At 39.6% G+C, this 16,723-nt stretch overlaps 1 protein-coding gene across 1 annotated transcript in view; it reads right to left on the reverse strand.

The window, feature by feature from the left end:
- LOC124717122 (dihydropyrimidinase-like) overlaps window positions 1–16,723 on the reverse strand; it is a 92,924-nt gene that overhangs the window by 34,817 nt on the left and 41,384 nt on the right. Inside the window, exons 6-8 of the mRNA XM_047243854.1 lie at window positions 16,293–16,472; window positions 11,774–11,887; window positions 6,934–7,181 (exon numbers count right to left, since the gene is read on the reverse strand). Coding sequence (XP_047099810.1) covers window positions 6,934–7,181; window positions 11,774–11,887; window positions 16,293–16,472 — 542 coding nt within the window. The remainder of the gene's footprint in view (window positions 1–6,933; window positions 7,182–11,773; window positions 11,888–16,292; window positions 16,473–16,723) is intronic.

A 16,723-nucleotide genomic window follows, 5' to 3' on the forward strand; every position in this document is an offset into this window, starting at 1 on the left:
CGAGGATAATGGAATGCCGGCCGGGATGGCCGAGCGGTTCTAGGCGCTACAGTCTGGAACCGCTAGACCGCTACGTTCGCAGGTTCGAAACCTTCCTCGGGCATGGATGTGTGTGATGTCCTTAGGCTAGTTAGGTTTAAGTAGTTCTAAGTTCTAGGGGACTGATGACCTCAGATGTTAAGTCCCATAGTGCTCAGAGCCATTTTTGATAATGGAATGTAGTCGAATTAAGTCGGGTGATGCTGAGGGAATTAGATTAGGAAATGAGACACTTAAAGTAGTAAAGGAGTTTTGCTATTTGAGGAGCAAAATAACTGATGATGGTCGAAGTAGAGAACATATAAAATGTAGACTGGCAATAGCAAGGAAAGCGTTTCTGAAGAAGAGAAATTTGTTAACATCGAGTATAGATTTAAGTGTAAGGAAGTCGTTTCTGAAAGTATTTGTATGGAGTGTAGTCATGTATGGAAGCGAAACATGGACGATAAATAATTTGGACAAGAAGAGAATAGAAGCTTTCGAAATGTGGTGCCACAGAAGAATGCTGAAGATTAGATGGGCAGATCACTTAACTAATGAGGAGGTATTGAATAGAATTGGGGAGAAGAGGAGTTTGTGGCACAACTTGACTAGAAGAAGGGATCGTTTGGTAGGACATGTTCTGAGGTATCAAGGTTCTAATGGTTCTGAGCACTATGCGACTTAACTTCTGAGGTCATCAGTCGCCTAGAACTTAGAACTAATTAAACCTAACTAATCTAAGGACATCACACACATCCATGCCCGAGGCAAGATTCGAACCTGCGACCGTAGCAGTCCGGTGGTTCCAGACTGAAGCGCCTTTAACCGCACGGCCACACCGGCCGGCAGGTAGGTATCAAGGGATCACCAATTTAGTATTAGAGGGCAGCGTGGAGGATAAAAATCGTAGAGGGAGACCAAGAGATGAATACACTAAGGAGGAAAATGTAGGCTGCAGTAGGCACTGGGAGAGAAGAAGCTTACACACGATAGAGTAGCATGGAGAGCTGCATCAAACAAGTCTCAGGACTGAAGATCAAAACAACAACAACACAGCGAAAGTCAACAGATTAATTTTATAATTTATGTCAGAGGATGTTGGACATTTTGATGAGTGTACTAAAATGGCGCGTACTTTCGGGTTGTGTAGTTCCTAATTTTGGATAGGGTTATTGCATAAGAAAAATCCAAGATTGCATACCTACAGCAATACTGTTTTATTGCAAACAGTAATGTTGAGCTAATCCCAGTTTTATTATAATAATGATTCACTTGCAACTGCATTGAGACTGTCACTTGCGGTTTTCACATTTGTACGTCTTCCAGTCATGTTTCGCAGTCTAGCACAGGCTTCCAATGCCTTCTTCGTAATGTCACCGGAAAAAACCTTCGTCACTTCTAGAGAAATCATTCCAAAACCGTAACACCGTGTAAATCCGACCCTGGACTTGACAACGGTCCGGACTCGGTTATGACGTGAGTCCACAAGTCATTTAATCGCGCAGTTCCACCAGATTGAGTGGAAGCATGGAGATATCTCATTATGTTTGGGCTCAGAATATGTTCTAAGAGTCTACAACAAATCGATGTCAAGGTGATCGGACGGTAATTTTGTGGGTCACTTCAACAACCCTTCTTGTAAACAAGTATAACTTGAGCTTTCTTGCTCCTACTGGGCATGGTTTCTTGTTCGAGGAATCTACTATAGATTACAGCGAAGAGAGGGCTAACTCAACCGAAAACTCAGTATAGAATCTCATAGGGATTCGATCGGTTTTAGATGTTTCTCAACACTACTGACATTAACACTTATTTCAGTCACCTTTTCAGTGGTAGGTCAATTCTCCTTGGTTTTCCTTTTGTAAAAGAACATTTTAAAAAGGAATAAATCATTTCTGCCATTGCTTTGTCTGTCCGCTGTGTGTATATTTATCATGCCACAATCGATCGCAGAGCTGTTTATTTATGGGAATCCTCTTAATTCTTTGTGACAGGCGGCGGTAATTATCTTTAATCAACAGTTCGATTTTCGCTCGACCGCCATGTCCTATCATTTATTTATGTACTGCAACTATATCGAGAACCACGGACACTTTCCTGTTCATGTTCCCGGAATGCAATCACGTTATCACTTTCACAATGATTTCGTAATATCGCATACGAACCCTCTATGGAACCCTCGAAAGGCGAATACTTTCAGTACTCACAATTTCTCAGCGTTTCGAACCATCTTCCAGTCTGCCATGTTATTTAGTCTACACTTCTTGTCGCTTTGGATTGGCGATCCCGGGCCCATAGCCCGTGAATCATCCTTAGAAAGACGGCAAGGAGCACATACAAAACGCACAGCATATCGCAGTTGAGAGAAAACCTTTATTTTAAAGTATATGCAGATCGATTTTTACAATATCTCATATCAAAAGGACAAACTATGGTTAATTCAGAGTTCACGAGAAAGATAGTCCACATTACTGACAGGTTATTATAAAAAAATCTTTTGAGCAGGGATATTTTTCAGATGTACTGAAATACGAGAGATGTGATCAGTATTCAAAAAGGAATCGACAGAAGATATGGCCGATTACCGCACTGTCTCTTCTCCCGATATTCTCCAAAGGGTTTGCAACGATTTCAGCAAAATAAATTAAAAAAAATTCTGATTACATATCAGTGGATGACATAATTTTTAAACACCACTTTTAAAAGCATAGTAAATGCCGTCAGTGATTTACTCAAAAATATGCCCCACGTTAGATAAGGGTTAGAAGGCCACAGGAATATTCAGTGATCTGACAAAAGCATTCAGTTCGGTGAACCCCTCCTTACTTTGCTACAAATTATAGAGTTATGAAATCAAGGACACTGCTTTACAATCATTCAACTGTCATGTAACAGATAGGAAAAAAAAGTAACTATAACTTCAAATTCAAGCAAATACTCCATAAAACTGAAAAAAATTCCCCAAGAAGTCCCACAAGGTTCTATAATGGGTCCCTATCTGCTACTTTTCTACATAAACGATTTACCAAATGCTATTTATGTTCATTCACTTTTATTTGCTGAAGGATTCCAGAAAGTGTCATAAATACTTTAGAAAAACTTGAATCTTCATTCCCTCAAAATGCACTAAAATTAAACGAAATTAAAATCAGAATGATTGAATCTGAAGTTAATTAAATGGAACAGGATGAATGTATGTTCAAATGTGTGTGAATTCCTAAGTGGCCAAATTGCTGAGTTCATTGGTCCCTAGACTTATACACTACTTAAGCTAACTTATGCTAAGAACAACGCACACACTCATGCCCGAGGGAGGACTCGAACCTCCGGCCGCACAATCCGTGACATGGCGCCTTAAACCACGCGGCCACTCCACGCGGCAATACGATGAAATAAAAATTACTTGCAGTGAACAGGATATCACAGAAACAAGGTATGCAATGTTGTTAGGCCTAAATAACTATACAAATTAAAATTAGAAGGTACACATAGACTACTTAGCAAGTAAACTCAACAGCTTAGGCTTTGCAATGTGTATTTTGTCAGCTGCCGCAAACACAGACAGCAGAAAGATAGTCTGTCATGACTATTTTGAGAGCAATGGGGATAGGCCAAAGGAAAAAAAACAGATGAAATGCCTGTAAAGAGAGGTGTGAGACAAGGTTGCTACATACCTCTAGCTCTGTTTCATATCTGTTGTGACCCACTTTGCTGACGTAGCCTTGAATAATGTACACAGTGTTAGATTACAAGGGCAAGAGAATGCTACTACATATGCAAATGATGAAGCAGCCCCCCCAGAAGGTGAAGATGATTTTCTGAAAATCATGCAAGCAGTAAGAGAAACATCTTCAGAGTGTCTCAGTATTCCCAAGACAGACTTAATGAAAACGACAAACATATATAGCTCAATAAATATAACACTACAGGGTGAAATAATTAAACAAGTGAACTCTTTCACTTAGGCAGTATGCTTAATGCTGATGGAAGCAGTACTAGACGAACAAGTAGGATAAAATACAGCAAGTAATTTTTCAGAGGAATACATGGATTAGAGACAAGAGCAATAGAATTTAACTAAGAGATACTTGCAAATTGCTTAATTTGTGGAATGTTGTCACATACGGAGCCCAAACTTGACCCTGAGGAATACTAGAAGAGAAATCTTTTAAAAGGTTTGAAAACTCTCAGTGGAGTTCGACGAATAATTAAATAGGTACAGTTAAGAACGATGAAGTTCACAAGAGAATAAAGGAAACTGGAACCCTCCTAAAGCACATAAAAAGAAGGATAGTGAGACGAGTAGCAAACAGTGTAAGAAAACGCCGTTAGCAAAAAAGATGTCATTGAAAGAGAAGGAGAAGGGCAAAGACACAGAGGTAAGGTATACTGACAGTTTTGACGTCAGGAATATCATCGCGAAAGCTAAAGGAAAGCGCACTGTTTTGACGTCAGGAATATCATCACGAAAGCTAAAGGAAAGGGCACTGTGGATGAAATAGCTCAGCTGGAACATGTCTTGACAGGTTATATAATAATGATGATTTGAGACTGTGGAAGCCGGCCGGTGTGGCTATGCGGTTCTCGGCGCTTCAGTCTGGAACCGCGTGACCGCTACGGTCGCAGGTTCGGTTCAAATGGCTCTGAGCACTATGGGACTCAACTGCTGAGGTCATTAATCCCCTAGAACTTAGAACTAGTTAAACCTAACTAACCTAAGGACATCACAAACAGCCATGCCCGAGGCAGGATTCGAACCTGCGACCATAGCGGGCTTGCGGTTCCAGACTGCAGCGCCTTTAACCGCACGGCCACTTCGGCCGGCCGCAGGTTCGAATCCTGCCTCGGGCATGAATGTGTGTGATGTCCTTAGGTTAGTTAGGTTTAAGTAGTTCTAAGTTCTAGGCGACTGATGACCACAGATGTTAAGTCCCATAGTGCTCAGAGCCATTTGAACCATTTTTTTGAGACTGTGGAATTTCGCTGAACAAATTCATAAAAATGCTACACAAATCCTAGTTCTCAAAAAGTGAAACTGAAAGGTTTTTGCGGAGTGGCCAAGCGGTTCTAGGTGCTACAGTCTGGAACCGCGCGACCGCTACGGTCGCAGGTTCGAATCCTGCCTCGGGCATGGATGTGTGTGATGTCCTTAGGTTATTTACGTTTAAGTAGTTCTAAGTCCTAGGGGACTGATGACCTCAGAAGTTAAGTCCTATAGTGCTGAGAGCCATTTGAACCATTTTTTTGAAATGTTTTTGTCTCGTCTACAAGGGGTGTATCACTCCAACAAGATGTGTGTCACATCGTTCATTACTCACCGCCTAGGAAAGCAGGTTTTAGAGCTAATCAATTTCAGATCATGCTATTCACATTTTCAGCCTTGGAAAAATGTTCATTACGATTGCTAGGACAAACACTACGAGCCATTAAAATTGCTACACCACGAAGATGACGTGCTACAGACGCGAAACTTAACCGACAGGAAGAAGATGCTGTGATATGCACAAGGTTGGCGCCGGTGGCGACACCTACAACGTGCTGACATAAGGAAAGTTTGCAACCGATTTCTCATACACAAACAGTAGTTGACCGGCAATGCCTGGTGAAACGTTGTTGTGAGGCCTCGTGTAAGGAGGAGAAATGCGTACCATCACATTTCCGACTTTGATAAAAGTTGGATTATAGCCTATCGCGATTGCAGTTTATCGTATCGCGACATTGCTGCTCGCGTTGGTCGGGATCCAATGACTGTTAGCAGAATATGGAATCGGTGGGTTCAGGAGGGTAATACGGAACGCCGTGCTGGATCCCAACATCCTCGTATCAGCAGCAGTCGAGATGACAGGCATCTTATCCGCACGGCTGTAACGGATCGTGCAGCCACATCTCGATCCCTGCGTCAACAGATGGGGACGTTTGGAAGACAACAACCATCTGCACGAACAGTTCGACGACGTTTGCAGTAGCATGAACTATCAGCTCGGAGACCATGGCTGCGGTTACCCTTGACGCTGCATCACAGACAGGAGCGCCTGCGATGGTGTACTCAACGACGAACCTGGGTGCACGAATGGCAAAACGTCATTTTTTCGGATGAATCCAGGTTCTGTTTACAGCATCATGATGGTCGCATCCGTATTTGACGACATCGCGGTGAATGCCCATTGGAAGCGTATATTCATCATCGCCATACTGGCGTATCACCCGGCGTGATGGTATGGAGTGCCATTGGTTACAAGTCTCGGTCACCTCTTGTTCGATTTGACGGCACTTTTAACAGTGGACGTTACATTTCACATTTGTTACGACCCGGAGCTCTACCCTTCATTCAATCCCTGCGAAACCCTACATTTCAGCAGGATAATGCACGGCCGCATGTTGCAGGTCCTGTTCCGACCTTTCTGGATACAGAAAATGTTCGACTGCTGCCCTGGCCAGCACATTCTCCAGATCTCTCACCAATTGAAAACGTCTGGTCAATGGTTGCCGAGCAACTGGCTCGTGACAATACGCCAGTCACTACTCTTGATGAACTGTGGTATCATGTTGAAGCTGCATGGGTAGCTGTACCTGTACACGCAATCCAAGCTCTGTTTGACTCAATGCCCAGGCGTATCAAGGCCGTTATTATGGGCAGAGGTAGTTGTTCTGGGTACTGATTTCTGAGGATCTATGCACCCAAATTGCGTGAAAATGTAATCACATGTCAGTTCTAGTATATTTGTCCAATGAATACCCGTTTATCATCTGCATTCTTCTTGGTGTAGCAATTTTAATGGCCACTAGCGTAAATATCACTTAGTTTGACAATCTGCTGAATGCAGCTAGTCTTGAATGTGCACACAAACCGAACCATCACCGACAGTGAGCCTTTTTCACAAGAGAAAGCCGCGCGCCCTCTGCCGTACTTACTCTGCCAGCAGACGAATGAGGTAGCTCTTGGCAGTGACGTCAGGAGATAGCGGGGGGCTGACGATGTGCGCCGCGGCGTGGTACCAGCACCTGTGGAGGCACTGCTTGCCGTCAGAGCCCAGGGCAGCCGCCAGCGTCTCTCCAAACACTGGGCTCCCCCCGGTAGCAGAGGCGATGCTGCGCGCGTGGGCCAGTGCGTCCGCTGCAGGCTTGCTCATTACGTGCACCACGTACAGCGGGCAGTTCACCTACAGGGGAAAGTGTGTCACACGTATAAAAAATCAAGTTTGACCGTATGACAGAATGAGAAGTCAGGATGTGACTAGTGTAAATTTACAACAAACCACCATACCTTACAGGATAATAATTTGCGCTTTAAGGTAAACAAAAACAACTACAATAACGAGAAGTAGAAATCCACACGTCAAAAAAACTTTTTGTATCACCTCGGTTCCGAGAGTTCCGGAACCTGTACAGGAAATTGGAATAGAGATCAACATAAACATCTTTTTCCGCCCTTTTCATTGCTCATGAAAACCACAAATTGCATGTTGTAGCACCATACAGCGAGATCTTCAGAGGCGATGGTCCAGAATTGCTGTACACACCGGTACCTGTAGTACCCAGTAGCACGTTCTCTTGCATTGATGTATGCCTGTATTCGTCGTCGCATTACCATCCACAAGTTTGAGAGTTGGCAATACTCTCTCAGGATTTAAAGGTTGGCTACAGCGCGCATACACAAGCTCTGGAATCTAAGATATTGTTGTCGCGCGTCGCAGCGCACGGATTAACTAGTGGCAGTTTGGAAGCCAGTGTAGGAGCCCGCCTGCCCGCCTGCTGTGGTGCGCACGTGTGTTGGGCGAGGGGTCGTCGCCGAGCTGCCGTACTGCTGTGTCCGCCAGCAGCGACAAACGATTTGGTATCTAGTTGATATTTTTTATAATTTGCAGCGCGCTTATTAATTTAAAGAAAAGGGTTTGTGTATGTGCGTAGCAGCAGACGGTAATTTTGATAATGATAGGAGTTGAATTCTTAAGGAAAGCCATTGTTAGGCGAATAGATTAAGTATTGATTTTTGTCATTGATATCTTTTGTAATTGTCAGGGAATTCTATTTGTTTAATTGAGAAGTGTTTCAGTCTGTCTCAAGACTTTGAGTAATTTGTAATGCCACTGGCGGCAGATTTACATACGAAGCGATTGTTCGAAGAGCTTCTAGCATTTTGCTAATTGAATGAGGAAGAATCGCTTTCTGAATATAGTTTTTTAAAAAAGGAATTACTTGTTTGGTTTATCATTTATCGAGTTTAGATTTGATCAAACCCTTTATCTTGAATTATGTGTAGTTTTAGTAAGCCGCAGCAACAGCAGCAGCCGCCAGACAGAACATGCATTGCACTCAGCATGAATAATAGGTTTTTTATGTTTCTGTTAAATAATGTAATGCAGCAGATCAAGCAGTGGCAGCAGAAAGACCAAGTAAGTTATTGGTTGCGCACAGGACCAATAAAAAAATAAAGTTTAGGTGATCTCTGTAATAGTAAACTTAACAAGAGTACAAGCACGAGATTTTCAGCAGAAAACACGAGATAAGAAGATAGAGCTCGTGACTTTCAAGTTCATCAAGGCACTGTTGGTCCAGATTGGTCCATTCCTCGACGGCGATTCGGCGTCGATCCCTCAGAGTGGTTGGTAGGTCACGTTGTCCCTAAATAGGCCTTTTCAATCTATCCAAGGCACGCTCGATAGTGTTCATCTCTGAACATGCTGGCCACTAGTCGAGCGATGTTATCCTGAAGGAAGTCATTCACAAGATGTGCACGATGGGGGCGCGAGTTGTCGTCCATGAAGACGAATACCTCACCAATATGCTCGGGTTGCACTATGGGTCTGAGCATGGCGTTCACGTATCGTACAGCCCTTACGACGCCTTCCCTGACCACCAGCGGCGTACGTCGATCCCACATAATGCCACCCCAAAACAGCAGGGAACCTCCACCTTGCTGCACTCGCTGGACAGTGCGTCTAAGGCGGTCAGCCTGACCGGGTTGCCTCCAAACACGTCTCCGACGATTGTTTGGTTGAAGCATATGCGACACTCGTCGGTGAAGAGAACGCGATGTCAATCCTGAGCGGTCCATTAGGCATGTTGTTGGGTACATCTGTATATAACTGCATGGCGTCGTGGTTGCAAAGATGGACCTCGCCATGGACGTCGGGAGTGAAGTTGCGCATCATGCAGCCTATTGCGCAAAGTTTGAGTCATAACATGACGTAGTGGGGCTGCACGAAAAGCATTATTCAACATGGTGGCGTTGCTGTCGGGTTTTCTCTGAGGCATAACATGTAGGTAGCGGTCATCCACTGCAGTAGTAGCCCTTGGGCGACCTGAGCGAGGCATGTCATCGATAGTTCCTGTCTCTCTGTATCTCCTCCATGTCCGAACAACATCGCTTTGGTTCACTGTGAGACGCCTGGACACTTCCCTTGTTGAGAGCACTTCCTGGCAGAAAGTAACAATGCGGATGCTATCGAACCGTGTACATCCTACCTGGTGGATGGAGATTATATATTTGTTAAAACTCGGCAAAAAAACTCTTAACTGTTAAACCGAAAAATAGTTGAATATCCCATCCTTGTGCAAATCAATTGATTAATCTCAAATCTAAGGAACTTCTTTGGCTGAGAAACATAACTTCTCTGAAACCATATAAGCAGAAGGGTAGAGATGATTCATAAAAAATTTGAATAAAAGGAGAAGTTTATTCACTGGAAAAAAGAAACTGAATGTTCTGAATTAATTGAATATTGAAAAATACATGTATATGTTGTAAGATACAACATGATTATTATTATTTTGACCTAAATATGTGAATTTTGTCTGAAAAATGTATATGGAACTCCTCAAAGGAACATACAAAATTAATATGTTATGTGCCCGGTGTGTCGTCTTCTTCTAGGTCCTGCAAATCTATCAAGGCTATTTTTTCTGTCCATACTACCTCTCAAGTATTTGAAAGTTAGTATTACAAATTTATGAATTTTTTTAAATCTTTTGTTACTACCTAGCATTATCAATAATTCATATGTGTTTTACAGGCTGAAGTATTTTGAGTCACCTTCAATATAGTAACAAAACGATTTTCTGAAATTTTATAATTTGTATAGTTATGAATAGTATTATGTTTACATCCTTTTTAAATCTGTATAGAATGATGTATTCATTTTTACATCTTCCTTGGTATCCGAAATAGTGTCTCAGAAAAAATTTCTCAGTGATAAGGTTCTTCACAATGCTGTAAGGCTACTATCACAATCATCCATTTCGCCATTATGTGTTGTGAATTTACATTGGTGGACAGATGCCATTGGATGCTACTCATATATATTTTTTGAGTACACTCATTCATATTCTCACCCTCTTGCCTTGTCACTGTTGCTGTTCTTTCTTAATATTTCTTTTGATGAGGGATGTTTTGACTGAACTCATCCAACATCACTAGACTTTCTGTCTGTCTATCTACCTATCTATATATTTTGAGGCTTTGCTTAAAAAACTTCTCGGGTTTGGGGGCTATTATAATGAAACTCATCAGTGAACTTTCTTTGTCACATACTGGGCATCTGAGGTATACAATAAATTCACAATACAATCCAACAATGTACAAATAGCAATTTTGCATATAGTGTAGATTTGGTGAGATGACAAAGTTAAAATGATCTTATGTATTTGTGAAAAACAAATGTGATGAAACATGAATTTAATGTAAGATTTATTACCTTTCAGAAACATAATTACCTTTTTGTATGTTCTATATATTTCAAAATTATCATTACATTTGAAGTTACTTATGTTGGAATAGGTAATTATGAATTCTGAAAAGGTAATGCAGAAAACACTGTTAATATGTAAGTCATTCGTTAAGTTAAAGAGTTACTTTGATATGCAATATATTCATGCTTCTTGTCAAGTTCGTTGTTGTGAGTTGAATGTGGTTGGAGTTGTGAACCATATAGCAGAATAACATGCTTCAAGGCTGCTGTGACAAAAACTGAAGAAATTAAAATGGACATAAGAAAAGAACTCAGGTTAAAAATCATTTTTGCCATTATTAGTGCAAATAACCTACTAACTCTTCCCTATCATCTCCAGACAGTAGATGAGAAGTTTGTAACATTTCAGTTTTTGAAAATTATTTCATAGTATGAGAGTGAGTGGGGGGGGGGATGGAGGGGCTAAACACTTCAGCATCCTGATGGAACCAATTTTTTTCTAGCACAATGTTTTCATGTTGACTAATTTATTTCACAAAAAATACTTACATAAGGTGAAAATACATCCTCACAAAAGCCATATGTATAATGGAAAGTCTGAGTTAATTACATTTGTTTGCTTCTGAGAGACTGGACAAACTGCTACTACTCATAGAAGTCATATTTATTCTGCATTTGAGTCCTCATGGTTTGACTTTTTACTTCTACAGTGTCTCAACAACATAACTGACTTTGTAGACAGAAAAATGATACGAACAGCAGCAGTACTGTTACTCTTTCTAGGACCTTCTAGAAGAACAATAAAATATGTTTTCATTATTCTTTGCAGGTCCTGAACAACAGTTAAATACCTATAAATACTAACACAGAAAAGCAGACAGTGACAAACATGTATGGTGTTGCCAGTTTTAGATTTGCATAAAATTACTTGTTTCACTTTATACAATTGAAACTCAGTAATAGCTAGCAATCACTGTGTTCTAGTGCTATGCGAAATCTCATATTGGACTAAAATTGTGAGCTTATATTATTTATGTACATGACATCAAAAGTGATAACAATACCTGGTTTGCAATGACACATGCCCTTCCAACGGCTTCTGCTTCAATTGGTTCTGGCCTTGATAGCTGGTGCCCCTCAGGACCAGTAATGCCAGCAGCTAACAACTGTTGTGCTTTCTGTAATGGGTGTGGTCTTCTGTTATTAATCATCAGAGTTGTGCATGTATCACAATCAAAAAATATGATTGTCAGACATCTGCACTTATTAATAACACTCAAAATTATTCACAGAGTTACATTTCATGTAAGCCATTTGGCAATTACCTTTTTCTATGTGATATATTTGTGGCAAAAAAAATCACTGAGGACAGGCTAAAGATTTCAGTATAGAATGTATTAGATGGATATTGCTTCCAAATGGAAATAGTGTAGAGAAATTAAGAAAAGCTGACCTATGAGACAAAGATAGGACTAGGCCATTGGGGGAATATGTTGAAAGAGAAAAGTCTCTATGGTATAATGATTGACAGTATGGATGCCTGATTTGATTCTTGGACTGCTCCAAATTTATTTTGAACATAATAGTATGGTTTGTGTTCTTGATGGCTCATGGCACGATGTATGTGTTGCAGAGCCACTGCAAGTACAAAAACCCAAATCGCTGCTATGTTTAAAGTATGTAGTGCTTTATTGTTTGTGTATATGTGGTGTCTGTTCTTTCAGACATGTCTAAAACAACAGACACCATTTTGATCCTGTAGATACCATAAATCACACATAAAGGAATTAAAAACATTAACTACCAGTGTGCACTGATTTATATCAATGGGGCATGTTGAAAGTTTATGTCAGACCAGTATTCGAACTTAGGTCTCCCACTTACTAGGCAGAAGGCAGATGCGCTAACCACTGTTCCATTTGGACACAGTGGTCACCATAACTGCACAGATTACTCTAGCATGCCACTTGCAAACATGTTCAAAAGAACACACACACACATTATATATATATATATATATATATATATATATATATATATATATATATATATATATATATATATATATATATATATATAGAGAGGTGACGACAGACAATGATCCCCTTGTGCATATGCCCACCAAACTCGAATTATTGTAGTAATTGGCGAGATGCCACATGTAATGAGACTAATAAGAAGAGACACTACATCAGTAATGTGTGATATAAGTTCAGACTCTGGGTCTGATGGAAGGCATCTAGGGTAGTTCATACTGTTGTGGTGACCACTGTGTCCAGATGGTTTAGTGGTCGGCACACCTGGCTAATAAACAGGAGACACGGGTTCGAACCCCATATGGCACAAATTTCAACTCGCCCCTTTCATATAAATGAATTCCCACTTGCAGATAATGGCTTAAACCCTTTGTATATTGCTTTATTTTTTGGTTTTGCGATAGGCCCATTTCAGCTACAATGCCATTTTTAAGCTCTCTGCAATAATACATTACTTTTTTGCCCTTGGTTTCTATTCTTATGCGCCACTATTGATAATTTTGGGTGATTATACAATATAATCTAGTTTTTTGACATCCATGAAACATCGATTGTTGTCACTGTCTGATTATTTTATTGTTATGTCTTATAGGTAGCATGATTATATGATTGTGGCAATTGTACTGCCATATCTCTATCGTTAATACAGTTGTAGATGAGATTTTTTGTTGGCTATAGCATCTTTGTTCTGTTTACTAGCTTTTGTTCTTTTGACAGCTTTATTTAAGGCGACACCAGCGATTTTATAAGGTTAAAATTTCGGTTTAGTGACTTAATCTATGAGTTTTTATGTATTAGATTCCAAGAACACATCAGAAATAGCTACAGAAATCCATTCACTTTTTTCAGTCACATGAAAACAGAAAACAACAAAGTAGAACCAAACAGAACGAGCAATGCAAATATTACACATAATACCGAAAGGGCTAATCATGAATATCTCAGAAGAGATAGAAATTTTTGAGTATGTATATCAACCCTTAGAGCATATTAAATTACCAAACAGGTCGTAAATGGAAACACTATATTGAAAATTTTATTGACATAATAAATATAGAAAATGGATGAAGATACACAATCAAAACCTTTTCAAGAAAAGGTAAAATTAACAGCAAAGATAAATCTCTAATACAAAGAAACTCAGAGATTAATAAATTAAAACAAAATGCTAACTACAGAAAATTGCTGGTGTCCTATCAAGTAAATTCGTCAAAAGTACAAATATAATAAACAGAACGAAAAGGCCTTAGCCAACAAAAAAAACCTTACCTACAAGAATATTAACGATTGGGATATGGCAGTATAGCCACCACAATCAAATAATTAGACAGTGAAAGCACCAATCGAGGTTTTGTGGACGTCAAAAGCAGCAAGACATAAGTAATATTGTGTAATCACATAATATTTTCAGTAATTGTGCAAAGGAATAGAATAAAAAGTTAACAAGTTTATGTATCATTGGCAGGAAGCTAGAAAATGGCGCTGTAGGCAAAATAGGCCTATCACAAACTGAACAATGAAACACTAAATACTTCAAACATAGTAACGATTTGAATTTCTCTACTTACAGTTGTATGGAATTGTGCATATAGAATAATTATGGGAAACAAGGAGCTGCTTGCATCGAGAAACAGAGTGCTTGACATGCATGTTTTAAAGAGTCATTAAATCAAAAGACATATATTAGAATGTGACCTCAAGAGTCCAGACTTCCAGACACAAATCATTGCTCATTTTGAAGTTGCTGACCAAGTAACTACTAGCCTATAGACTATCTTCCATTACAGTTACTGCTCTTAATCTTTGGGGAAAGCTTTCCATTAGTTATGATGCTTTGAAAGCAGTATGTATTTAATTGTAATTTAAGAATAGTGCTTAAATTATAATGGGTTTCTGGGTCCATTGCAATGAAATTAACTGACATTCTGATACTAGTTGAAGATGATCAGTAGAAGTTCCTGGTCAGAGATTTTAGTAGGCTGGTCCATCATATTCACCCAATGTTCATTAGGCCCTTAGGGGATGACTTATTTTGTGACCAGGAGCATCATCATACTGACACAGAAAAGGTTCAGGTCCAAATTGTTGCCACAACATAAAAGTGGTGATGGTCTTTCAAGCGTGTAAATGCCTGCATTCATTTTACTATTAACCAAAGCGAATGGTTCAAGTGGAAATCACAATACACAGTTCCAGAATATCACATCAGTCACTCCGAGTTTCACCGTCACAACACACTCCGGTAAAACCACTATGCATTGCATCTGCTTGTCCAACATGAGCACATCTGAATACCAAACCGATGTATGGTGGCTAATCACTCCATAAATAGTTATTCTGTTGCAACACAGACAAACAATAACGCTCTTTAAGCGGCTAAGTGATATCAAATACTCATTCTCCAAATTACTTACCGAAAACTGAGTTCTATCACATCTTAATATGATCTTTGCTGCTGATAGCCACTGTATCTCGGCTGCAGCACAATTTATCTAAAGGTAATTGACAGAGATACCCAGAAAACTGTTTGTCCAATACAAAATACGCGTTGTCAGTCCACAGCAACTAATTTTTATGCCTAAAAAAGTGATTATTGGCTTTAGTATTTCCTCAATATCTTCACTTCACAGTAACATCTTTAACAGCAGGCACAGACACACTTGGATGCTGTGAAGATTCTCTGAGGAGCAGCTCAAATTCTTGGGGTGTTATAATCACATCTCAATCAAATTACCTATCCCTTTCATTGTTGTGCTTGGACAGAACATGTCTGTGATGTTGACACACTGTGCCTCTTCTTGTATACCCTCCAATGAACAGCTTGTATTCTGTGATGTTTCCAAGGACATTTGGTTACTTCGCATATCTAATAAAAGTTTTGTAATAACAGTTTTGTAATTCCGTTTCTCACACAAATATTTCTATTCAGAGAAAATAAGTAACGGAAAAAAATAAATTTAAACACTAATGTAGATGTGGCTTTGAGTTGTCTAAAGGCACACAGACAGGATAGACATTGTTAGCGAGATTTCGGATAGTGACATTTGTTGGAGCTTACTAATTAACAAAGGCACACACACACACACACACACACACACACACACACATGGCTATATTGTCACAGTGTTACTGCAAAGTAATACTTATCTTATGATATCCTAGCTCTAGGCTGTCTTAAGTGACACATTTTAATGTAAATAAAAAATTGATTCTAAAAAAATTGTTTCAAATAATAACTTTATTTTTCTCACAAGCAACCTATGCTACAGCTACACTTTCATTAATCAGAGTTTCATGTTATAGCAAGAAATTATGACAGCTTTTTTCTGCTACATCATACACTGAATGTTTCTCTATAAAATCCCAGTAAATCAGAATAAATTCATTAGTATGTGTACAGTTCAATAATAAGTGTGTACTATACAGATAAAATCATTATGAAACTCCGTTGGTCATCATATACTATTACCTGTGAAAATTTTTATTACCGCACTGAAACATCCAGAAATATAACCGAAAATTAAAATCATGGAAATAAGTCAGTTACCTTAGCTATGATGGAACCATTTTCGGCGTGAACTAGTGCTACTGCTCCAAGTTCGTTGCATCTTTTGAATATTTCAAATAATTCGGAATCATCCACCATAAAAAAATCTTTGTAAGCCATAAATGTTTTGAAAGAGTTTATTCCATGATGTTTACAAAGAAGTTCCATTTCTTCTCTAACCTGCAATACATGAACACACACGCATTGTGCCACTGATAACATAATATTTTCGAGATTATATTTGTAGGGACTACACTTATACATTACCGTAATTTACACAAATGTGTTGCCCCCTGTAATATGTTACAGAAATGTGGAGAGCTTGAAGAAAGTCAGTACTGTCAAGAAGCCTACTACTATATGTAAATACACTCTAAGAAAAAGAAAATTACGCACAACAAAGGAATTTTTCGAATGGAACGGAAATTGGT

Source organism: Schistocerca piceifrons, chromosome 9 (assembly GCF_021461385.2).
Source record: "Schistocerca piceifrons isolate TAMUIC-IGC-003096 chromosome 9, iqSchPice1.1, whole genome shotgun sequence".
Classification (NCBI taxonomy): domain Eukaryota; kingdom Metazoa; phylum Arthropoda; class Insecta; order Orthoptera; family Acrididae; genus Schistocerca; species Schistocerca piceifrons.